This window comes from Crocodylus porosus, unplaced genomic scaffold, assembly GCF_001723895.1.
Source record: "Crocodylus porosus isolate Cpor-Errol unplaced genomic scaffold, CroPor_comp1, whole genome shotgun sequence".
Classification (NCBI taxonomy): domain Eukaryota; kingdom Metazoa; phylum Chordata; order Crocodylia; family Crocodylidae; genus Crocodylus; species Crocodylus porosus.
Window position 1 is genome coordinate 203,120,244 of NW_017728906.1, and position 26,336 is coordinate 203,146,579.

Consider the following 26,336-nt stretch of genomic DNA (forward strand, 5'->3'; position numbering starts at 1 on the left):
CTAGTCAGGGGGGACCAGCAGGCACTGGGGGAGTCCCTGTTCCCCCGAGCACTGCCAGGAGTGACCAGGAATAACGGTTACAAGCTGGCAGAGGAGAGATTCAGACTAGACATCAGGAGGCGCGACTTCACGGTCAGGGCGGCTAGAATCTGGAACCAGCTTCCAAGAGAAGTGGTGCTGGCTCCTACCTTGGGGGGCTTTAAGAGGAGGCTAGATGAACACCTTTCTGGGGTCGTTTGACCCCACTAATCTTTCCTGCCGTGGCAGGGGGTTGGACTCAATGATCTGCTCAGGTCCCTCCTGACCCTAGAAACTATGACGCTTATACAGGACTGGAATGACCGATGCCGTCAAGGCAAGACTGGACTTCTGTCCAGAACAGACACTGGACCCCAGGCACACATGACAGGGCGCAAGGCAAGGGCAGTTGGATGCTATTCTGTCACACAAGGAATCACACTAGCAGTCCTCTGGGACCTTCCCAAACCCATCCACCTGTAACATAGTGCAGGAGATGTTCCCACACCTTGACTTGGGACCCCTCCTCACGCCATCATTTCTGCATGGGCTGGGTGGCTTCCTGGGGGCTGGGTGGCTTCCTGGGGGTGACAGCTGCTAAACATTACTGGAGCTCACTCCGAGTCCTGCATTGGTGCCTTCCAGCATCTATGAAGGTCTCTATTTATACAGCAACTCTCCTTTCCCCATGGCTTGTTCTGATCTGCAATGCTCCAACATAGATCTTAGCCCTAATTCTGCTCTCACTGATTGCACTTGGATCAGCAAGGCCCCCGCTGGGCTCTTCTGAAAATCCCACCCTAGGCGATAGGTGGAAGCCAGAAGCCTTGTCTATGCTAGAGAAATGGTGCAATCCTCTCTCATTTTGGCCAATACCAGTTCAACTCAACAGAAGCTGAAGACAGAGATTAGTGTTTGGCCTTATGCCATCATCACGTCAGTCCAGTCCAGTCCTCGCTGCCAACTCATTCTCAGCCTCAACTTACCATAGTCCAGCGCTTAGGAGCATTTCTTTGCAGCACAGGCTAGCTAACACCTCGGTGGACTGGACGCATCAGTCGTGGTTTCCTTGCATTCGCTAACAGACTTCAGGAGCCAGCGGCAGCTGTGACGCGCATGTGAACAGACCCTGGAAGGATCACGTTGGGGTGTGTAGTGACTTCAGAAATAAAAAAAAAAAAAAAAAAAATATACTGGTCATTCACCTTAAGAACCTGGTTTTTATTCTATGTTAACCTCCGCCTTTATCCTGTGGTTAGAGCCCTCTTTTCTGCTGTTAAAATGCACAAGGTATTTGTATGATTGGCACATTTCTATGTTGTGACAGGTTTTCACGACCATGGTATACTCTGCTTGGAATAACAAGCCACAATACGAAAGAACCCCGCATGTTATCGTACCCGCGTATTATACACATGCAAGTAAATGATCTTTCAGTAACCGCTGATTTACTTTATAATGTTGAGACCCAGAATGACCACAGTCTTTTGTTGCACTGCCGTTTGAGTTGTAAGGTGAGGACACACCAAAGCACAACAATTTAAAGCATAGTGGAAAAAAGGTAGCAACATCTAGATTTGTTTTCAACAGTTTGACAGGAAACACCAGAAAACTAGGCATACACAAAAGCCCATTATTTGTAATCAGTTAAAGATTTTTTTTTCTTTGCATAGTGAAGAGCTAATTCTATCTCTGTTTGATCCTTTGCGGTGGGTGAAGATACAGGGAAGAAACAGGTTTGCATCAAACAGCACATAGATCGGTCCGGCTTCTGAGCTACGGTCCCAGTAATGGACGCATCCCAGTTTTCACCTAATTGCGAAGATCTACAAAAGATCCCACAGATCTACATCACAGTGATCTTCTGGGCCTTCCTGTCCACCTCCAAGAGTTGTACAAGGAACGGTCTTCCGCTTTCTCTCTTGAAAAATCAGAGAGGATGGGTTTGGATGAGATGCTTCCCAAGTGCACAGGACAAGGTCCTTGTCAGCCTTTCACTGAATAACTACAAGATGGCAAAGAGATCCCAGAAGTCCAGCTGAGAGCCCAGGAGGGCTATCCTTGAAGCATTGCTAAAGGCCTGTTTTTAAGATCAGTTATAGTCTTTAAGGCTTCTACCTCCCCCCTGCTTTCAATGATAAAATACAAAGCACTTGTTCAAGCTCTACGTCATTGACTACTGCATACTGCATGTACAATATCGTTTGAAGAAAAGAAATACTGACAATATAGGACAGCGTTATACAATCATCTTGCGCAATCCATTCTTTTGGCACTTTTCCTTCATTTGCTTACTGATCAACGTCCGTCGTCGCTGACCCCAGGAAAGCATGGCGATACTGATTCCCCCTCCAGCGGAGGGAATGCCATAGATTCAGAGCAACCTTTCAGTCACGTGGCGTCTTTGGCAGATTCAGTCATTCAGCTACGACACAAAATCCCGAGCCCCTTCTGGTCACACACAAGTGCTACGAGCCAGGGCGACCGCTTGCTAGTTGGGTCTTCCAGGAAGGCAGTAAGGTGGGGGAAGGTGTCCAAGATCTTAGGCACGTGCCTGCGCCTTCTGGCAGACCAGAGGGATTGTGCTGTATCCCTCAGAGAACTCAGTATCAGAAGAGGAGGAAGATTAACGATGATTTCCAAATATAGCCATTTTAAATAAATACTTGATTTTGCTCTAGTGCCTCCACAAAATGAGGAGATCCTGAACAGCATCCACGGTTCTGGTGTCTCAGCGCGAGCTGTTACGTCTCCTTGCGACAAAGGAAGCGTGCATTTGACTGTTAGCGTGCGAGAGGGGCTGGGAACTTCTGTTCTTTTAAGTGAGGTTACATAAAGTACGGTTTTTTAAACACAAGCTTTTTAGTAATAAAAGCCTTGTTCACCTTAAGGACAGTGTTAAATGAATAAATACATTCCCTTAGATCTTATCTTAAAATTGCCTCTTTAGTCTCTGGCCTCTCCTCCCACAATTTGCACCAGCACATCAGTGGAAAGATGCCCAGCACCTTCCCAGGACGCGGGGACAGGCTGCAGGGACCCGGTCATGCTCTCACTGACTTTTAAGGGAGCAGGATTTGGACTGCGCTCTAGAACTGGAGGGTGACTGACTGGGGCCTGTCTTCATGAAGCAATGAGATGGCGAGAATAATTTTAAGGACTGCACTTGTGTTTCACAGAAAGGTTGCGCTACCAGAATGCAAAACTAGCGCAATGCTTTGTGAATAAGCACCCCCTCGAACCAGCCCCACCACCACACTGGAAGATGCTGCTGCATCCTGGCAGTGACCAGCTTTTTGAAAAGGAACAAGGTCTTTTAGGACCTGCAATTATTCTATACGTGCACACAGAAATCAAAGCCCTCCTTAAATAAATACAGATGCAATGGACCAACACCGTCAGAAGGGCCTAGCAGGGTCCCAAGCTGTATCTACTGAATCAGTGGCAGCTTTGCTATCGAGACAGACCTTTTGTGTGAGCAACCCATAGAGAGCAGAGCACATAACAGACATTCAAGCATTATTTTCTTCCACAGAGCTTTGGCTCAAGGAACTTTTTTGCCCTATACAGTGCCTCTTACACATCCACTGAGACTCAGATTTTGTACAAAAAGAGATTAAACACACAATAACCCCCCCCCCCCCAATATTTAAAAAAGTGTTCAAAAACCATCCAAAAAAGGACACTGGCCTGGTGGGCAGGATCCCCAAATCTCATTCCCAGAAGACACGCACTCGATTTGTAAAACCCACGCCAGGCTCTCTCAACAAAGCCAGCGCCAGAAGACACCATCATGAGCATGCCGAGAAAGGATGGGGACTGACTGAGGAAGCCTGTTTCAAGTTTCAAGGCGTTAACTAGGGGTAAGAAAACTGAAATAAAATAAACCCAGGATGTCTGGATAGTACAAAAAGTTTTAGCTCTTAGAACAAGGGAATGAAGGGTACATAAAAAAAAAACAAAAACAAAAACAAAAAAAAACCAATTTTGTCCTTAAATTAACCTGCCGTTCTTAAGCACTAGAAGGGACCAAATTCAACCCTCAGTTATTCACATCCACCCCACCCGACTGACTTCGGCTACGTCAATGACTAGCCAACGTCCTTGACATCCACTGTTGGCTTCAGCAAGCTCAACTCCCTTGGAGTGAATGAATTTGTGCCTGCGTCGGTCAGCAGCGCGCTTGGCCTGGGGAGGTTGCAAGCGTGTAACTGAGGGCAGAATTCTCTCTCCAAAGACGGTCAGACTGTACCGAACCCGCGAGCCGCAGCCATCCGGGTATAGTCGCGTGCGGAGACCCAGCACCCATTTCCTGACCTCGCATACCATTTGAACATCCAGCAGTTGGTGTGTTAATGCGATAATATATTATGTCATCATTGCTACAAGATTTCTCAAAACGAAAAAAAGTGTCGATCTGTTGAAACATAGTATTTAAAATATATAAATTTCATCCATTAAAATATAAGATTTCTTATTTCTTTTTCTTCTCTTTAAAAAAAAAAAAAGAACGAAACAAAACCAAAACATCTGGTTCAAAGTAGCATGGAGCTTCAGGGTCCTTGTAGTTACACTGTGGAAAGGGGAAAATAAAACCAATTTCTTTGATCCCAGGAAGGCAAGCCATTCATTACCACACACGCAGAGAAGCTGCCAAGGTACAGGAAGTGAAGACATGCATCTGAGAGGGAAGAGAACAATTAAACTCTTCTACAATCAACCCCATCAGTATGCCATGCAACCAGAACTTCCCCAGACCCCATCCATCCCCCCAGCAGCCTGCCGCGCTACCTGTTAGGCATCTCTTACTATCACCTGGTGCCAGGGCCTGCAAGACGTTCGCTGGCAGGTTCACACCATGAAGAGAACGGTTGTGTTTAAAGCAGAGAAGACCTGTGTAGTAGCAGGTCTGGACTCACAGTGAATACACTGAAAGGCAGTACTCGAGCAGGGAGCGGGCTTGACACTTCTGAGCCCACTGCTGGTGGGAATTAAGGGAGTTTCAGCTCAGTTTTAACAGCAATGATAATTACAGGTGGGAGGAAAGGGAAGAATGAATCATGGTCCTCTCCTAAGTAAATGCGCTTGACACTGGCTTTGGGCACAGACACATAATATGCCCAGTGACACCAATCCTGTCCTGTAACCAGTCCAAGACACAGGAAAATCAGCACCCGTTGGACATGTTGCACTGGCACCATGCATTGCTGGGGGAAGCTCTCCTGGGTTATAAAAACAGTTCTGCTGAATCTACCCAGGTGATGTAGCTTGCTTTTCAGAGTACGGCACTAAGAGGCCTATACTGTTTCCTATACCTGAGCTAGCCATACACGTCCCATCGTGCCTTGCGGACAGACAGGTTTTGTCTTCTCGAATACCAGGCAGGCTGTCTGGGACATCGGTTATTTGGGCCATGCTGTGACACCAAACTAATGGTGAGAGAGAGCCCTGCAGGAACTGACTGGACTGACCGCCACGTCTGGGGTGCACAACGTGCTCTCCCGTGGACAGGGCCCCGGGCCCAGAGTCAAGAATGCTGGGTTCCCTTCCCAACTCCAACGGCAGCTTATGGCTCGACTGTGGGCAAGCCACTTAGGCCCGGGACGTCACTGGGCGTTGAGCACCCAACATGAGACAGAAAGAGCCAAGATACCGAAAGGTGCTGGATGCCGGCAGCTCTCAAGACTCCAATGAGAGCTTTGTATTACCCAAAGCTGGTGACTATATTGGGATGTGGCCACAGCTTACGCATTCATGAAGCAATGGCAGCAGATACTTAGAGATACGAGATGCTCTGAACAGGAGTGGGAAGAAAGTGCCAAAGGCATTGTTATGACTGCAGGACTCTGGTTCCCCAGCCAGCTGGTTTGCATTCAGAGAGCAATGGCAAGTTTACAAACTTGGCTGGGATGATATAGTTGGGGCTGGTCCTGCTTGGAGCAGGGGGTCGGACTAGATGCAACCTCCTGAGGTCCCTTCCAGCCCTCGTCTATGATCCTATAAAGCTGCACAGCTCTCCCCTGCAACTAGCGTGCAACAGGATTAGTATGGACAGATTCTCAGTAAGAAATGAATGCAGAGCCTTCTCTTCCAGGATGCTGAATGCATCTTTAAAGATGCTTACGGGGGAGTCACAAGGAAATGAAATCAGTTCCTTACAAGGGTGCAGGGGAAAGAGGGCCAGAAAGGAAAGCCTCTCTGTTCACAGAAGCCAGGGCAGGGGCGGGCAATTATTTTGGGCAGCGGGCCACTTACTGAATTTTGGTAAGCCACTGAGGGCTGCATGCCAGGCAGCCAGAGCCAGATAAATATTAATTTTCTAAATTATTTAGGGGCTCCGTGGGCTGGATAGAATGGCCTGGCGGGCCGCAGCTGGCCCCCAGGCTGCATTTTGCCCACCCCTGCGCCAGGGAAACCCAAGCAGAGCAGGGTGGAAATCTCCACTTCCCCTGACACCATATGGCTCATTTTCAAGAACACATTCTCAGTAATGTCCTTGTTTTCCACATTTCCTACTTTGCGTCTGGCCTCATAACCTATGTTCCTGACTCCCGGATGGATTTCTCCTTGTGTGCCCTTGAAGGAGTGTTACAAAATTGCATCCTACTCTTAGCTCTCATTCACTGGGAAGAAAGCATGAAGCAGAACCACAATCCTGTCCTACTGCTATAAATTTATGAAAAATTAGATAATTATACATCGTGATAAGGATCCGTGCACTATTTCTAGCAGCAATGTAAGAGAGTGGAAAAAGACATAGGATTGGGGGCCTTAACACTGGCCTAGCTGATTCATGTGACTAGGTCTTTTCAATTTCTGTCTCTGCTGAGAGGGCAATACAGCAACGTGCAGGCAATCCCGTACCTTTTTGGAGAGTGCTGGGGACAAGTCCTGGTGCAAGTGTTGGAGAGGCCAGGTAGGGGCCGTGCTCTTCTCGACCTGCTGCTGACAAACAAGGATGACTTGGGGAATGTAGTAGTGGATGGCAATTTGGGCAGCAGTGATCACGAGATGATTGAGTTCAGGATCCTGAGGAAAGGAAGGACGAAGAGCAGCAGAGTAAAGACCCCGGACTTCAGAAAAGCAGACTCTGATGCACTCAGGGAACTGATGGGCAGGGTCCCCTGGAAGGCCAGTCTGAAAGGGAGAGGAGTCCAGGAGAGCCGGTTGGATTTTAAAAAAACCTCACCAAGGGCAGGAACAAACTATTCAGATGTGCAGGAAGACTACCAAGTATGGCAGAAGACCAGCTTAGCTTAGCAGGGAACTCTTTAGTGAGCTAAAACACAACAAGAAAGTGTACAAGAAGTGGAAACTTGGACAAATGCCTACAGAGGAGTATAAGGTATAAGAGTATTGCTTAGGCATGAAGGGATGAAATCAGGAAGGCCAAAGCACAACTGGAGTTGCAGCTAGCAAGGGATGTAAAAGGTAACAAGAGCTTCTACAAGTATGTCAGCAACAAGAGGAAGGTCAGGGAAAGCGTGGGTCCCTTACTGAATGGAAGAGGAAACCTAGTGAGAGATGATGAAAAAAGGCTAAAGTACTCAATGCATTTAAACTTCAGTCTTCACTGGCAAGGTCTGCTCCCAGACTACTGCACCTGGCAGCACAGTCTGGGGAGGAGGTGAGCGGCCAGCAGCGAAAGAACAGGTTAGGGACTATTTAGAAAAGTTTGGATGTGTACAAGTCCATGGGGCCGGACAGGATGCATCCAAGGGTGCTGAGGGAGTGGGTTGATGCAACTGCAGAGCTGCTGGCGATTATCTCTGAAAACTCATGGCAACAGGGGAAGGTCCCAGATGATTGAAAAAGGGTGAATATAGTGCCCATCTTTAAAAAAAAGAAGGAAGATCCAGGGAACTACAGGCTGGTCAGCCTCATCTCAGTCCCTGGAAAGATCATGGAGCAGGTCCTCAAGGAATCCATTTCTAAGTACCTGGGGAACAAAGTGATTAGCAACAGTCAGCATGGATTCACAAGGGGCAAGTTATGCCTGACTAACCTGCTTGCCTTCTGTGATGAGATGACTGGCTCTCTGGATGCAGGAAGAGCAGTGGATGTGATAAAGCTTGACTTTAGCAAGGAGTCTGATATGGTCCCCCACAACATTCTTGCAAGCAAGCTCAGGAAGTACAGGTCGGATGAGTGGACTGTAGGGTGGAAAGAAAACTGGCTGGATGGTCAGGCTCAAAAGGTAGCAATCAGTGGCTCATTACTTAGTTGGCAGCCGATACCAAGTGGAGTGCTCCAGGGGTCAGTCCTGGGGCCAGTTTTGTGCAATATCTCCGTAAGTGACCTGAAAAACGGGATGGAGTGAGAACTCAGCAAGTTTGGGGAGTAATAGATACTCAGGAGGGTAGGGCTAGTAGCATGCAGAGAAACAGCCAGATTGGAGGATTGGAAAAAAAAACTCTCACAAGGCTCAATACGGAAAAGTGCAAAGTCCTGCACTTAGGAGGGAACAATCCCATGCACTAGTGCAGGCTGGGGGTGACTGGCTGGGCAGCAGCTCTGCAGAAAGGGACCTGAGGGTGACAGTGGACAAGAAGATGAATAGGAGCCAGCAGTGCGCCCTTGCTGTGAATAGCATGCTGGACTGCACTGGTAGGAGCATCGCCAGCTGATGGAAGGCAGTGATTCTTCCCCTCTATTCAGCACTGGGGAGGCCATGTCTGGAGTCCTGTGTCTAGCCTTGAGTCCCCCCTACCAAAAGTATGTGGACAAATTGGAGAGAGTCCAGTGGAGGACAATGAAAGTGGTTCCAGGACTGGAGCCTATGACTTGTGAGGAGAGGCTGAGAGAAGTGGGCTTAATGGGGAAGAAGACAGAGGGGATTTAACAGCATTCTCAGTGGGGGCAGATAAAAAACCAAGGAGAAATGGTCCCCAGTTGCAGCAAGGGAAGTTTAAGTTGTATTTTAGGAAACACTTTCTCACGAGGAGGGTAGTAAAACACTGGAACAGGATACCTAGAGAGGTGGTGGGAGCTCTATTCTTGGAGGCTTTCAAGACCCGGGCAGACAAAGCCTTGGCTGGGATGATGCAGTTGGGGCTGGTCCTGCTTTGAGCAGGGGTTGGACTAGATGTGACCTCCTGAGGTCTCTCTCACCTATTTTCTATGTTCTTACTGCTGGCTCAGAAACTGCTGGTGTCATGGCCTTAGTAAAAAAAAAGCCCGCTTTTAGTCTTAATTTAAAAATGTCATTGACCCATTTCAGTGCATTTCAGTGTATGCATGGTGAGATCAAGACTTCTCTTCTAGACTGAGGGACTATACAAGGCAGATAGATGAGTGTGTGTGCGAGTGTGTGCATGTAACCTGCAAGGACCCCAGCTTCTACTTGAACTGGATCTCAAGTGTTTTACCATCAAAAATGAGAAAATTTTGCAGGTGGAAGTATGACAAGAAAATAGTTTTTTCCTATAGGCTTTTTCAAAACCTCATGTCCTCTAGAAAAGGCAACATCATCCGCTAAGTGCTACTTCGCACCCGTAGTGCTCTTTGACCGCAAGAGATACTGATCCACTCTTCCTTTCCTCCTATCCACTGTCCTGTTTTCGCTGTCAAAAATTTGCTGCAGCTGCAAAGCCAGCCGCCGGTCCTCCTCCTCCTGCTGCAGTTTCTGTTCCATCTCCCTCACCAGGGGATCGTCGACGGCCAAGCCCATCTCACCAGCTGTCTGCCTCAGTCTTTTAACAGACCCATTCTGTTCCAAGTGCTTTGTTTTACAACATCTCTTCCGGCCCCGGCGCAGCGAAGGGGGCTGTTCACTGCTGACGTTTTCAACGGAGTTGCAGGTACCATTCTGCACATTAATTAATTCACTATTATTCAGGTATTTCAGCTGCTTTTTCCCTGCTGTCTTGACCAGAACTCCCCCTGGGCTACTGTCTGGCGGTGCTGGGTTGGCTCCAACAATTCTTCTGGTCATTATTTTTGGGCCAACGCTAAGACAAGATTTGTCCGTGTAGGAATTTGCTTTGACATCAACCGTGTCTTGAGCATTCAGAGAGGCTCTGTTTGTTCTTCTGTTAGGTTCAGAGGAACTGTTGTCTACTGTTAAGGTCTGTGAACCTCTTTTCTTGTCACCAGCCCCTTCTGGCTTACCTTTGCTGATAGAGGGGGAATAATCTATCTCCATGTTACTGTCTGTGGCGGTGTCAGGGGGGACGTGATCATTTAACATTCGTGGTTGCTCTTTGCTGGAATGAAGGGAGTTTGCAAGGTCAGGAACCAGGAAGTCCTCCCCGGTCTCTGAAGTCAAAGATGTCAGGGTGGCTTTAGAGAGAGTCTTTTTGATCTGGCGCTCCTGAAAGATCTGCTCCCATTTTTTCAGGATCCTGGGGCTTGCTTCATAGGTGGTTGGTTTCTGCAGGCTCCGGCTGAGGTTCCTTGGAGTTGACTTAATGATCAAAGGACTCAGGACACGGCCATCAGGAAGTCGCTTTGGAGGGGTGCACGGCGAGCAGACGATGGGTTTGAAATGATTGAGCTCCTCTGAGATGCTGTCGTTGCTCTCGGGGCTGATGGAGCGCTCCGGTTTGTGCAGTGTGGACAGCGAGGAAGCCGAGTTGAAAGCCAGGCGTTTCTCTGCAGTCAGATCGGGAGCGGAGAGGCAGCGATTGTTTTGGGTGGATAACAGTACTCCGATGGGTGTGGATGCACTGGTTGCTGACATGACCTGCAGGACAAGTCATCAAGGTTAGAAAGCTCATGGTTGCTGGGGGGGAGGAGGGAAGGGGGGAACACAGGGATTGCAGTAAGAACACAAGCACAGTAACCACTGGACCCGTGTATCAGACCAAGATACCTGTTGTACCAGCCAGCCTCAAACACCTTATTTGGCTCCGGCCAGGAACTTTCTTCCCCCCAACTTTAACAATGGGCACAAAATCTAGCCTCTCTCCTAGCCCGAGGTCCTGCCTGCCGGCCTCTCAGCTGTGCACACTCTAATCTGGAAAGCAGCTTATGACACCGCAACAAGTCCAGCTCTCATAGTCTGAAGCAGACTTGGCAACCAGAGCAGGCTGGAGCACATTAAATGGCTGATCATGATGCACTAAACCCCACATTCATCTACAGGATCAGGATATGCTTGTTTCTCCGCAAGGAGGGGAAGTGGGCTGGTTGTACTAGTGGCCAAATGCTTGAAGCAACGGAACAAATAAGGGTCTGAGAATCACTGGCATACACCAACCAGCAGCAGGATTGTTCTGCAAGCAGCCGCTGCTGACAGTAGATAAACAGAAAGATTTTCTTTCCATCAGCTGACTGACAGGGGGGAAAAGAACAAGTATTAAACCCAGGCTTTAACCCCTCGATCTCAACAAGTGGAAAGGGTGTCTGAAGGACACAGAGCAGGACCAGTAAAATAATCAATCCCCCATGAGTTAACCGAACACAAAACTGTTTCAGCTGATGGCATTCAAAGCAATAGTGGAGTCTGCAATGGATCCCGTCAACCTCAATGGGACCTGGCTTGGGCCCTTTGAGAGGGACCTCTTCCAGGACCAGGGGCCATGACTGCAACCTCAGGAAAGCTGGCAGTCCTTTGAATCTCATCACCCACACCATTTGGATCACCCAAGTATGGCTGAGTGAGGACTGTCATCGCTTTCTGCTTCCCAACCATGCTGGCACTCCAAGGGACTCCTTGGGTTTCCTACACTAACTGGATGTTTTGCATGGTTGGATTTCACTTGTGGGGGATGAAGAGGAGGCTGAAGAAGAGGGGATTTAACTGCACCAAGTGGAAGGTGCCAGTAAGGGAGGGAGCTGATGTGGGGAGGACAGGGACATTACTCTGTTCCAAGATGAGTTGTGAAGGTTGCAGGGAGACTGATTTAGTGAGGATCGCTGGCTGGGCGGGGGGTACAGAGGGAAGTTGAGGTACCGCATCGATCAGTGGAGGTCAAGACCCTGACATGCAGCTGGAGGAAGGAAGGCTCTGGAACAAAGGGCTCAGTCCATGGCTGTAGAGGACACCCCACCCCCATGCAGGGAGGCTCATCAGAGAGCAGGGGGAAGGAAGGACAAGAGATGAAGGGCTGCAGATCTGCTAGGCAGGCCTTGCCACTGAAGCATGCCACATCTCCCACCTTGACTGGGCTGGACCTTTGCATGTGGACACAAGGCACCAGGTACCGGGTGCGAGTGGGCTACGCAGCACGGACTGAATCGGCAGGGATCACACCTGCTGCGGCAGAGCCAATGCCGGGCAGCACCGACCAGACCACACCGTATGCACACGGGAAAGCTGCTGTTGTCATTGCAAACCATTGGGATCCCACTGGCCAGAGGCATGATTAGGAAGAGGCAGAAATGGCTCCTTGTTGGAGATTAGTAAAGGAGTCAGAAACAGAAAGAATGACCGACTAGCATGGCTTCTGCCAGAGAGGGCAAGTACTGGTGCTGACAAAGGTTTTAGGGACTGAGAAACCCTTGTTTCTTAAGGGAAACATTTCCACAAACTGCTTCCAGAAACAGCAGAAGCAACTCCCTAGATGGGCTGGAACAGCAGCCAGACATTACCTGAAAAAGCTCCCAGATGTGCTTAGGAACCACGACTCCTACCAAAGCCTGTATGCACTGTGGGCACACAGTGTCCCTGCAAAGCAGGCCAGTCACTTCCTTTCAATTAAACACTGGGCCCCATGGTCTTCCCAAAAAGCCAGACTGGACACGCTCTTTGTAGACCTGTGCTACCCGTGCACAGGCAGAGAAGCAAACGCCAGGCCAACAGTGATCATTTTTTGCTCCATCTGAAAAACAACTTGACAGGGACTGGTGTGTCTAGGGGGAAGTAATTATTTTCCAAAACACAGACAGGAAAAAAAAAAAAAAAAAGGTTGGGTGGGGCTGGAAGATTTCTTTCAAGGCTCTGAGGAGGTCCATTGGTTTAAATAGTCAAGGAATCAGCTTGGGAAAAAAAAAAAAAAAATCACCAAAAAGGAGCCTTTTGACTCAGTTTCATAGATTTCATAGACATTAGGGCTGGAAGGGACCTCGGGAGATCATCGAGTCCAGCCCCCCGCCCCAGGGGCAGGAAGTCAGCTGGGGTCACAGGATCCCAGCAAGATAAGCATCCAGCTTGCTCTTGAAGGTGTTCAATGTAGGTGCTTGAACCACCTCCGCTGGCAGACTGTTCCAGACCTTGGGGGCTCGGACAGGAAAGAAATTCTTCCTTATGTCCAGCCTGAAATGGTCTTGCAGGAGTTTGTGACCGTTTGACCTCGTCATCCCTTGGGGCGCTCTGGTGAACAAACGTTCCCCCAGATCCTGGTGGTCACCCTTGATAAATTTATAGGGTGGCCATCAGATCACCCCATCAGATCAGTTACCATAGGATGCAAGGCCAAAAAAGGAAAAAAGCGCATGTGTTGTCTGTTTTTTCCAATATCAGCTTCTCTCACAGAGTCTGAGCAATCACCCAGTGCTAACACCTCCATTGACAGAACTTGGCAGTTTCTGTTTCTAAGTGACCAGCGTGGCGGTGTCTTTACCAGCCGCCCTACACAAGAACATCTCCCCCAGGGAACGTGACACGCTTCCAGATTCAGCCGGTACCTTTGTTTTGCTGGCTGGGGCTGCCCGCTGCCTGCTCTTTGATCGATCTTGGAGGGTGTCATTGCAGCTCTGACTCCTCTCCACCTTGGAGGTGAGGCTTCTGGAAAGCAGGGATGAGGAACACATTCAGCATGGGTATTCACTTAAAAGCAACACATTAATGACACCAGCAACAGCAACCCACACTGTGTGGGGTGGAGGTCCCTGCCTTGGCAGAACTGAGCTGGCCCAGGAGACCCTCCACGTTTGGGGTGGGGAGAATCGGGAGGCAGACCGACTGGGCACTCTAGTACATAAAGGATGTAGGTGCCTATCTTAAGCGTCCTCAAGAACAGGACCCAGAACCCACTGTTAGGCACCTGGGCTCCCCATACAGGGCAAGGGGGGAGACAAAGGTGCTGCAGAAGGGTGATCCCAAAGCACCCACATACTGAGCAATGCCAGCCAAACTAAGCACTAGGGGGCATCTGGGGCTTGTATCAGGGCTGCAGGCTGGCACTTCCTTGCTTCTCCTTTGGAGGAACAGAGCAGGGCTCACTGTTGCCTTTTGAAACATGGCTGGAGGAGGCAGAAGAGGAACTGGTGGTGGTAGCCCCACCTTTTAAGAGCCTCGTGGTCAGAACACGGAGAGCCAGCTACAGTCCTTTCTGCACAACAGCACAGCTTCAATAGGAAGGATGGCATCCAAAGCTCAGGCTGGTGGTTACTGCAGGGTCTGGTGGATTGGGAGATCTAGCTTTGAACTAGGCTCCCCTTTTCCCAGGCAAATGCTGTAATCACTGGGCTCTTAATTTATTTTATTTAGCAAATGCAAATCGGTGAAGCCAAGCAATAGCTTTGGCACTGCTGACTGCCTTTAGAAAGAAAGCAGCTAGGTGCATGCTTTGAGAGGGTACATTAGACATGGTCTGTGCAGGCATGCTGGACCAGACCCCTGGCAGGGGATCTGCCTAATTTCTGGAGCCCACTGGGGCCGAGGCCGGAACTGGGTATCTAACTGCTTGGGCTGGGCCAGGCAACTGGGGGCACTCCCCGTCAAGCAGGAAGGACCCTAACAAGGTTAGGTATGTCCAGGAGTGGTTGCAAGATGAGCAGATTTGCTCTCAGCTGTAATTTCAGTCCTTGTGTCTTGTTTCAGGTGCTTTCTTTGGGCCTGGCTCCACACATCAGTCTGCTTCTTGGGGCACTACACCTTGCCCCACACCCAGAGCTTGTGGCACATTACTCTTCAGTAACTGCATGACATTATGAAACCCCTTGTCCTCTCTCATCCTAGTGCTCCTTAACTTGTTTCTCTTTACTCCTTGCATCACAGTGTAAAACTAAGTTATGAGGCAGAGGACGTTAGGGGGTGTTTGTGAGGGCGGTTTAAATAACAGCGTTATGGATGAAGCCACCACATAGGTCATCATGAAGCACAAACAACAAAAATGCAAGTTTAACAAGCTCTAGAATAAATCCTTCCCAGGATTAACTCCCTGAGAATTGTGCGACAGCTACGAGACAAACAGAGCTCGTTTCCCCCCTGTAATTCCAGTCTCATGGTCTCCAACGTGAAAATAGCCACAGCTAATTTTGGGTTACGACAGCTGTTTGAATGAGATTTTCAGCACCTCCGGGATGTTCACAACAATGAAACGATCACGAGCAATATTTAGGTTTGTCATGGACATTAATCCATTAATCAGTTTGCACCGAGCCCCCAGCTTCTTACCCTGAAAAGAAAGGAAAGGAGTAAGCGCTGCCCTTGGACACAAAAGCCGACCGATGCGTTTGTTTGCCCTGGAAAGGTTCCTCATTCTCCGAGTCCGAGAGTCGTTCAGGAAGCTGAAGTTAATCAAGGAAGAATTAGCTGACACACACAAAATGAGTCACTTGGGAAACAAACTTTTTTTTATTACAACATTTCCAATCCCCAAGAAGTCCATGCAGCGGTTACAAGTGACATGTGCAGAGAACAGAATGATTTTCTAGCTGGTGTTAATGGTCACAGATCCACTATCACTGGAGCTACAAGAGTAGCCAAGTGAGGAGCTGGTCCAATATTTTCACCTGTATTCATTATATGTTGCTAGCGTTACAGAAAATGCTACTTTAGGAATGCTTTTAAAGGCATTATTTCTTGCATTCCTTTTGCTACTGTGAAGTCCAAAGGGCCAAGGCTCAGAGGAATCACATATACCTGAGGTAGGTAGAGAAATAGAGAATTGTATTTACAAAAATACATGGGGTGGGGGAAGATAGGATGGTATGGTTTACAGAATATATTTCTATTCTGTAATATCATAGCTGAACTCAAGCTACTATCTCCAGTCCCTTCAGGGGTAGGAAGAAGTAAGGCAATTCTGCTATGAAGTTCTCTTTTCTAAGGATATAAAAGTCCAAGTCTCAGCAGCGTAGGAGTGGCAAATACTGGACTTTAAAGTAAGCAATTTTTGTGCCTAGAAGAAGTTACTGCCCCAGGACTGGGTCCTGACAATGCAGAGCTGTATTTGGGTACTTACACATTCCTGATTCATTTTAAGCATCAGTGGTTCCTCTTTTTTTTGCTCTTCCATTTTTCTTTTTCCCACTTCCATGTCTTCCAGAATTAGCTTGTGAATCAGATCCTCTGAAGTTTTCTCCTCTTGTAATTTTTCTTCTCTCAGCTGTGCAAAAGAGAAAACACGAGAACATAAGAGCTGCCATTTACCGGGTCAGATCATAGGTGCATCTTGCCCGGTCACTGGGCTGTGCACTGGCAGAGAATAGATGCTGAAAGGGAGAGTGAACGGGGGATGACCAGGGTTTTTCCACTGTTCCTCTCCCACTTGCAGCCACAGCATTTAGGGTCTAGGAAGTTACTGTACTTGAAACATGCTGTTCGTAGAGGCTGTGTGTTTACTGAATTAAACATGGACCTCGAGAGTCTGAAAATCCTACTTTCTAATCCTAGTGCAATGACTTGCTGTATGATTTCAGCTGAGTTGCTTTACACCTCACTATGCGTGTTGGTTTGCACATCTATAAAACAGGATTGTTATCTAACTCTCGGGAACACGCTGAGCAGTCGTTTCTGCAAGGTTACACGCGCACTTTGTGAGTACCACAGCTATTACTGCCTTCACACATCTTGAAATACCAATGGCCTTGTTCTTAGGCCCACCATTTGATATAGCCTTTCCCTTGTATTTCTTTTGAAAATACAAAGAGACAAAACACTTTCACCTATTTTAAAGGATCGGGTGACTGACCTTGTAACAAAGGTGCAGGAAGGAACTGTGTTACATACCCGTAACACTTCCTGTTCAGACAAAGGCAGCTTTAATTTTCAAATGGATTATTTATTCAGACACACCAATAGTGTTGATTTAATTAAAAATCTGCATTGGTTATGCCGTTACCTATATTAAAATACACTAAAGTACAAGTTGTTTAGAGGCAAATGTCTGCAGGACCTTACACTCCGGCTGTATTTCAAGACCATATTATTATTTCACAAAATCAAAGAGCTGGAAGAGACATCAAGAGACCATCTAGCTCACGCCCTTGCACTGAGGCAGGACCATCTAGACTATCCTAGACAAACCTATTTCTAACCTGTGCTTTAAAATGGTCTTTTCTGCAGAAAAAGCTGATTTCTCCATGTCCTTCCCCAATGGATGTGGTCACCACCTCTTCGTAACAACCTTTTCAATACTGCATGACTTATGCTTCATCTTAGTCTTTCGGTCTCTAAGGACGCAGTGCTCAAGCTTTGGCCCAAGCAGCTGTGTCAACTGGCCCATGGGGCTTTCTACAGGTCTGGAAATTTGGTGGCAGGAGAGCGGAGGAAGTGTTAACTTCCTCTCCCCTGCCGCCAAATTTCTGGACCTGTGGGGAGTCCTGTGGGCCAGATGATGTGGCTCTGTGTACTAGATCATGCTGGTGCTCCATAAGGCCGGTGTGCTAGCCACACCAGCATGCAAATGGATCCAGGTACATGGGGTTGGACTAGCATGCAGCCAGATCCAGGCATGCAGCGACTGGGTCAGCATGTGACAAGATCCAGCAGCACAGGGTCAGCCCCAGACCCTACCCCCAGACCTACCCTGTGCTGGATCTGGCTGGCAGACTGAACTGTGCCACTCATCGGCCTGTGGGACTGGTGGGTTGAGTGCCACTGCTCCAGACTAAAGAAACCCAATTCCTTCAAGCCGTTCGTTCCCTAGAAGTTGTCCAAAACTTTTATCTTCCCTCACGACTCTCTCCAATTTGTTCACATTGCTCTTAAAGTGCACTGCCCAAAACTGAAGTTGATCACAAGGGATCCTGGTTTTCTCTATTTAAAAATCACAAATACACTGATTTGACCCCTGCCCCCCCAATTCCATGTTTGTGTGCGATTAAAATGGAATACCATTATATGTGAATATATCAGTTGAATGCTGTTTTATTTGCAGATAATGTTCTTTGGGTGAATCTGATATCTTTTATTAGACCAACTTAAATATTTAAATATTTAAATAAAAGCACCTTGTCTGCCTATGTCCTTAGACCCACACGTCTACAACCTATGCCCCGTAGCATGTTTTATTTGCAGTTTTTAAATGATTTGGAAGCTTCAATCATTATAATAAAATAAGTTCTAAATACCTATATATTTTAGCATTTGATTTTGGTTTTGTTTTTTATTGTGGGCCACCGCTGCCTCCTCATGGGAGTGGGCTGCAGGGTAGGTGTCCTGGCTTGTTGACACTGCCAGCATGCAGGTAAAGGACCCTGCCTACCTGTCCATCTCTACCCCCATCACTGCATGGTGCACCTGGGTCCTGGAGTAGTGATGCTGCCTGGGTCCCCCTGAGGGCCTCAGTGCCCACAGACAGCCCCCAACCTGGTGCTCCAGCCTCCACCCACAGTCCTGCTGCCTCTCTCTGCAGCCCCCACTCCACTCCCCAAGCCCTGACAGTGTCACCCACACTTCACACAGCCTCCCTCAACCCCCCCAGCCATACTGGTGCCCCTTATTCCCAACCCACAGCAACCCTACCCCTGTCCCCAGCCAGCCCCCAGCAAGCTTTACGTACTCCAAAGGCTTCAGGAAGGAAAATGACCCTGAGCCAAACCCTGGCTGACTCAGATCTTCAGGCCTTGCTCCCTCCCCTCTCTGGACAGGGCTTAGGGTTTCCTGCCCTTTTTGCAAGAAGCTCTTGCAGGCTGGGACTCTGCTAGTTTGCAGAGAGATCTTTGCACAAGGAAAAAGCCACAGATCCCTCTACTCCAACTACTCCAAATGCAGAAAACCCACACTCTTCTCCTTTTAATGGGAAAAATGCACGTTTTTCTGCAGGAAACAGAAAACTTGGATTCCTGTTGATCACCAAGGGTTCGGAAAGCAAACTTTATCAGGCTCGACCAGTTTGAATACATCTAGCTTATCTAAATAGCAGGACCACACTGCCATAAACATTGCCAGCTCCAAAACTGCAGAAACACAGCCTTTGCATGTGACAGCAGCGGTGCCAAGCTTATCCTTCCCCTCCAGTGCCCCAGTGAAAGAATGAGACCAGCTCCATGTGCCAAGAGTGGGTGGTGATGGCACTGTGGTGGGTGGTTACCACTCTATGGAAAACCATCTTGGGGGGCAGGATCCACAGTTGTGACCAGTGTCACCAAGTTGTGCAGAGGCATCTTCCTGAGAAGGGCTCCCCCTGAGCAATGCTGAGATGATAAATGAAGGGTTTGAGGCTAGGGGCTCAGGGGAGTCAGGGGAAGCCAAGAAGCAAGATGCTTATTCCTATTCTGCCCCGCACTGTCTTTCCTCTGGCCTCCAAATGCATCAGAAAAAGGAATAAGTCTCCAGTGATGTGGAAACCGGTCACTCATGGGAGCGGGGCTGGTTAGGAAAACTGATGCTTGCAAATTCAGGCACTAGGGCCTGTCCAAGAAGCTGCAAGTAGGGGCATTCTTCTTCCACGGGTGATCTGTGGGCTCTGCCCGTCCTCTGCTCATTGACCCAGACTGGTTACATCCGGACAGAAGTGAGGAGAGGTATCACTGCTGACTGAGCGGATGCAGGCTGACAGTCCAGTGTGCTTCTGGGCACACGATGGGACATGGGAAGCATCTCCTCGCAAGGCCTGACTTCAGCAAGCCAGAGATCTCCATCATTCAGCAACCAGTAGCAATATTTCAGAGGTTAGTGGGGAACCCCTGCTCGCAGGGCGACAGGTGGAAGTGGATGGGCCGCCTGCCAATTCTGAGCAGCCAGATGCAAAGGGCAAGGGAGTAAGTAGAGCCTACTGTGACGGTGTTTGCTTGAGGGAAGCCTTAAGGGAGCATTTTGGTGCTGTGCCATGAATGGTAACAACACTTGCTTTTACAGGCAGCACCCCAGTCCTGTGCGGGGAGGAAAGGTCACGTGCTTGGGCATGCTGGTGGCCATCCATGCTTTAATGCACATGCTGAATCCCAGTGTGAAAGAGGAAAGGCTTTATTTTAGGTAACAATACACAGTGATGAAATGCAGAGGGAATGGGCACAGTGAGCCACCTTGTACACAACAAAACTGCCTGAAAACACCAGCTTACAGACAACCGACCCCTAAGCATTGAGCAGGCAAGTCTGGAGTGAGGAGAAAGGACTAGGGGCTCGTCAGCATGCTGCCGAGAGTCTGGGGGAGGTAAAGCCAGAGTTTCCTGTCCCATCTGCGGCTTTCCGTGATGCAGCCCAGTGGAGGAGATGGTGCGTGTGCCTAGGCCGAGCTAGGGTGTAAAGCTTCTTATCACAGGTGTTTTTCCATGCGATGATGTGATCGTGGAGCGTTAGGCCTGCCGGTCAACTAGTTTCTGCTGTACCACCATCACTGCTTCAGTAGATTCGTTACATACCCGTACCATGGATCATGCCAGGTCGAGACGACGCTCTGCTCTGGGATTCACCAAGAAGCAGCTTTATCTAGTCTCCCTCCTTCGGGGTCCTCGAAGCCAGCCCTGGCCTGACTTCTCAAGGGGCAAGCCTCTGGCTCAAGACCCTGCCTCCTCTCTCTCCCTGGCTTCCTTGGCAACCTGCAACACCTCTGCCTCCAAGAGCTCTTTCTTATTGGTCAGCTTATTGGAAAGAGCGCCAATATCCCAAACAGCACAGCAGACAGCTCAGCTCCAAACACAAGTCTTTACTGTACACGGCAGCCCTTTGCCCTCACTTGGGCCCCTGCTTACCCCTCTGTGGGACTACACTCTTTATGCCATCCTTCCCAGGACTTTTCACCTCTCACCCCAGATCTCTCCGAACCTCTCGCTCTCTTCAGGCACGGGCCACCCACCTGATGGGATGAGGACTCTGGAGGCATTGCTGCGATACCGTTCTAGGCTCCTGAGATGACAACAGTAGGTCATCCATGTTTCACATCCATAAAGAAGGGTGGAGATGATGACTGCATCGCAGACCTGGATCCTGGCGTCCTTCTGTGATCAGTAAAATCAAGCCAAAGCAATTTCCTGATGGAGATGCTTGTGCACCAAATCCTGTGCTGGATCTCCTCCTCAGTATTTGCTCTGAGAGAGAGGTGGCTACCAAGGTAAGAGAAGTGCTCGATGGCCTCCAGGGTCTTTGAGGAGGGAGGAGGTGTCACCATCCATGGCCTGGAGCAGGCTGGTAGAGCACTTTAGCCACCTCAGTGTTGAGAGAGGACCAAAGTTCAATAGGTTTCTGCTATGAGGTTCAGTGTAGTCTCGAGATTTTTTTCAGTGTGCACACTGATAGCCCACTTATCAGTGTGTTAAAGGACAAGGATGGCTGTCATGAATACTCTGGCCTTTGAGAGAAAGTGTCCTAGACTGAAAAGCCCTCCATCCGTTTGCTATTCAAATATCAATTCCAGAAGGGTGGCAGTCCTTAACGAGAACCAAGATGACACTCAAAAAAAAAAAAGTTAAAAAAAATGAAGAACAGAATTGGGGCAATGGTGCATCTTTGTATAACCTCAGTTTAAAAAAACAAATGGATCCATCTCCAATCCATTACAAAGCACAGTCGCAGTCATTTGCTTGTGGAAAAGCCTCAAGACTTTAATGCATTTTTCAGGGCATCTAAATCTAGCCAGTACTTTCCACAAGGCTGCATGACTGTTGAGTCAAAGGCCTTAGTAAGGTCAACGAAGACCATATACAGGTCCTGATGTTGTTCCTGACACTTTTCTTGGACCCGGTACATAGCAAATACCATATAACTTGCCCCACAGGATGATGTGAACCACAGTGAGATTCCAGAAGGACTTGCTCAGCAAGAAGTAGAAGATGGTTCAGGAGGATGAGGCTATATCTTGAGAGTTCCCACACACAAACATGTCTCCTTTATTAAAGGCAGTCATGCTGTTAGCATTCCTCAAGTCCTCCGGGATCTCTCTCTGAATTGTTCCAAATTTGCAAAATAAATTCATGGGTCATAGTATCAGTTCCTCACCGCCTGCCTTGAAGATTACAACAGGTATGCCATGCGGTCCAGTAGCCTTGTTCTTCATTTTCTTGCTAGCATGCCAGCCTGCTAGGATAGGAAGGCTGGTGAGGGATCACCCCTCAGGGTGTTAGGTGGCAGACTTGATGGTGGCATCTGTCACAGCTGACTCACGCTCTTTCCTTTTAGCTTGGATAGATTCGTTGTCTCTGATGAGCACTAAGCCACCACGCAATCAGCCTGTCCCTGGAGCTGAATCTGTCCCTGCCATCACTGATTTTTGAAGATCTTCCTTTGAGCTTCGGCTTTGAGCTGGTGCATCTCTTCTATTGGTAGGAGGTGTCATCTTGCCAAGCAGAAAGAGCCCTTCACTTCTGGTTGAGGAGGGCTTGGATTTCAGTGTTGTTCTCTCATCAAACCAGTTTTGGTGTCGATAGGTGGTATAGCCAATGGTTTCAGTACAGGCCATATGGACGGCAGCTTTAAACTCCTTCCAGAAATCCTCAGTGTTACCTTACCCTCAAGTTGTGGGCAGGAGCAGAGAGCTTTTCATGGAGACACTGCTGGAGATCCTTATGGCCCTCCTGGCCTTGAAGAGATTTGGTGTTGAGAGCCCTCTGCATTGCTTTTGGCTGTTTTCAGTGTTACAAAGCAAGCTGGGATAGTCATAATGGATCTGATGAGATGATCTGTCCAGCAAATTGCCAGTTCCTCACACGGCTTGTGATACAGATATTCATTTGATCATGGGCTCTAACAAGAACAATAAAGGAGGTCCTGGTGCTTAGAGCAAGCGTGTCTCCAGGCAGTTTTGTATTTGTCACTCTGTCTGAACATGGTGTTCCTAATGACCAGGGATCCTGGTTTTTTTGTTTTCAAATCCCCAATTTTCAGATTAAAAAAAGTAACCCAAAATCCACATTTTTCTGTGATCAAAATGAAACACTACTAATATATAGATACCTATCTATAGTGGTGCTTCATTCTGATCACAGAAAAGTGTGGATTTTGGGATACTTTTTTTAATCTGAAAATTGGGGATTTTTCTTTTTTAAATTAGAGAAAACCAGGATCCCTACAGGAAGGATGGAGAAGGATGCCACTACAGCCAGCTTTCTCTACTCCTTCCTTCCCAGTGGTGCCACTCCAGTTCCAGGTCATGCCCAACTCTGGCACTGAAGTCACCGAGGAGAATGATCTGGTCTTCCTTGGGCGTACTAGTCAGAACTTGGTCGAGGTCAAAGTAGAATTGTTGACATCCTTGTTAGTCTCAGTACCCGGTTGTTACTGATGAGATGGAGGGTCACAAGATGTTCACTGATGTCCACAGGGAACTCTGTAAGTTGACTAATGAGCTGATTCTTGAAGACAAAATAGGTGCAGTGTGTGCATTTGGCTTGGGCCAGTTTCCCCTGCCACAGGAAGGGGTAGCCTCCACCATCTTCCCTCAGCCCTCATCCCAGCATCTCGTCTCACTCAGACCTGCAACGTCGATGGTGTAACTCACTTCCCTGGAGATGACGGCAGTCCTTTCTTTTCTGGCATGTCACTGTCTTGGTCGGCAGTCGGTTCCAGCAACTCTGTGCATAGCAACTTCATAGCCAGTTGCTGTAAACAGTTTCCCAAGCAGGATGTCTTGATGCCCCTTTTGCCCCAGCACAGGATGACAGTCTGGGCCCGACAGCAAGCTGCAGTGACTGCTCCCTGGTTGATTCTCCCTAACAAGATGTTTAATTTCCACCCCCCACTTTTCTGTAGATTGAGACCCTGTAGTGGTAGAGAGACTTGTGTGTCCCAATGATCCTCAGAGTCTCACACTCCTAGCAGGCTCACCCATTGAGGAACAGGTCTGAGGGGAGGTTTCAGACAAACCGTGGTCCAGCTGTAAGTCCTCAGAGGTGGGTCAGGAAAAAGACAATGTCAGGATCTCAATAGTTGTAACAATGAAAGAAGGCCGCAGCAAGAAGGAGGTCTCCTGTTGTCTAGGGCTCTCCCTTGCCACTGGATCCAGATCTCCATCTTGTTAAGGTTGTGTGGTTGTTGTTTTCATGCACCAGCTTCCTCATGTTGAAATCACGTGCAGGCTTCAAACACAGGAAACACATTCTTCAAAATTCCTGTGGCAATGGATCAGTGGAGATGGAGATAGGATCAGTGCATCTGCAGGCAGCAGTAGCCTGATGGTCGTCTTGCACCTGGGTTGAGACAGAGGTGCAATTTGACAGCTGCTACCATGACTGTGCAGTCCTCTTCAGGATCCCTGTTCATCCTGCACAGGGAGAGGGCTAGAAAAGGTGCCCTAACCCTAGGCTGCCTTATCTGCTCTTGCCTGGGGAACCACATGCAGTGGGATCACTCTCTCTGCAGTCAAAAACGTCACAAGACGACAATGTTTGGGCAACGTGGAGCGCTCTATCAAAGTAGCTGTAATTTACTAAACAAATGAAATTAATAAACCTGCTAAAATACATTGTACAGTATCCCAAAATGCACTTGGAGTAGAAGCTGTTTGTGCATTTGTATGTAGTAGCATGGCACCAAAAAACGTTTTGTACAACAAAAAAGCATGCTAGATGCTTTGGAGAAAGGCAAAAGACCTAGCGGCAAAGAGCTTACAACCTAATGCCCACTTCTATATCGGTGTACCTGGAAGTCAACTGAGATCAGTCAAGTTGTACACAGAATCCAAAAGAAATCAGTCACGTTGGACACACAGTTCTTGCAGCCGAAGCAGAGTCAAAAAGATGCAACATACGGAGGGGAAAACCATGCCCAAAAATTTTGTGCCTCAATGCTGGGGTTCAGCAAACATTTTGATAGATCCAGGCTTTCTAGGGTGGATGAGGGTTTTTACATTAGACTGATAAACAAGGCATCTAAAAACATATCTGAAGACAGAGCCACAGTATTTAGTTTAAGAAACACACAAACCTCACTACACGACACCATTACAAAGATTTGCTTGGTAACGGGAGACTGAAGAGCAACCGCTCACAGAGGTACCTGGCTGTATTACAGGAAGTGCACAGCCCCACTAGGGGTAATGCCTTGCTGGACCTGGTCTTGGCCATGGGGGATGACCTGGTGAGGGGACTGCAGGTCCTTGACCACCTGGGCAATAGCGATCATCACCTGCTGGATTTCACTATCCAATGTCAAGGGCTCACACCAAGGTTAAAGCCCTTGACTTCAGAAGGGCCAACTTCAATGAGCTCAGGAGACTAGTGGGGGAGGCACTGAGGGCCCAGAAGGTAGAGGAGACGGGAGTCCATGAGGGATGGTCGTACCTTAAGGGGTCGATCCTCCAGGCCCAAAGGTAACAGTGCCTGAGAGAAGCAAGGGGGGTAAGAGTGCTCAGAAACCCCCTTGGCTCAGCAAGGGCATTCAGCAATGCCTGAGGACTAAAAAGGGGGTGTACAACCAGTGGGAGGAAGGGGCTGTCACCAAGGAGGAGTACTCCTCCTTGGCCAGCAGTGTAGGAGACCTATTAGCAAGGCCAAGGCAGAGATGGACTCTGGCTAGTGTCCGGGATTAAGGACAACAAAAAGTCCTTTTTCAAGTACATTGGGAGCAAGTAGAGGGCACCAGGCAATGTAGGGCCCCTGCAAGACGCAAACAGTAACCCTGTGGCTATGCCAGACAAGAAAGCTGATATTTTTAACAGTTTCTTTGCCTCCATTTTCTTGAACAGGAACCGGGACATCCCACCTACCAGAGGCTGGGACAATCTTGGGGATAGCTCTGTCAGGCCTTCAGTCAGCGCAGATGTAGTTAGGGATCTTCTGGAAGGGCTGGACATTTTTAAATCTGCAGGTCCAGATGCCCTCCACCCAAGGTGTTGAGGGAGCTGGCAGGGGTCATCGCGGAGCCCTTGGCCCAGCTGTACGAGCATTTGTGGTCATCTGGCCAGGTGCCGGGGGATTGGAAACTAGCTAATGTGGTCCCAAATTTTCAAAAAAGGGAGGATGGAGGACCCAGGTAACTATAGGCCTGTAAACCTCACCTCTGTGCTCGGGAAGATCTTGGAGAGTGGGGGGGCAGCAGGGGAGATCATGCTCAGGAGCAATCAGCATGGGTTCATCAAAGGCAAGTCCTGCCTGACCAACCCGGTTGCCTTTTATGACCAAGTAACGAACTCCTTGGATGATGGTGTCACTGTGGATGTAGTCTTTCTAGACTTTAAGAAGGCTTTTGACACTCTCTCATCCCATCCTCATCAATAAATTAAGCAACTGTGGCACTGATGTCTGCATAGTTGGGTGGGTAAAAAATTGGCTGATGGGGCGCACCCACAGAGTAGTGGTTGTACTCAGCCTGGTGAGTTGTGGGCAGTGGGG

The 26,336-nt window shown here is 48.5% G+C and overlaps 1 protein-coding gene across 1 annotated transcript in view; it reads right to left on the bottom strand.

Annotated features, from left to right (window-relative positions):
• Positions 1-9,058: 9,058 nt before the first annotated feature.
• The window catches only part of RNF169 (ring finger protein 169), a 45,717-nt gene continuing 28,439 nt past the window's right edge, over positions 9,059-26,336 (bottom strand). The window contains exons 4-7 of the mRNA XM_019528569.1: positions 16,092-16,235; positions 15,302-15,414; positions 13,588-13,687; positions 9,059-10,702 (exon numbers count right to left, since the gene is read on the bottom strand). Coding sequence (XP_019384114.1) covers positions 9,500-10,702; positions 13,588-13,687; positions 15,302-15,414; positions 16,092-16,235 — 1,560 coding nt within the window. The 3' untranslated portion in view covers positions 9,059-9,499. The remainder of the gene's footprint in view (positions 10,703-13,587; positions 13,688-15,301; positions 15,415-16,091; positions 16,236-26,336) is intronic.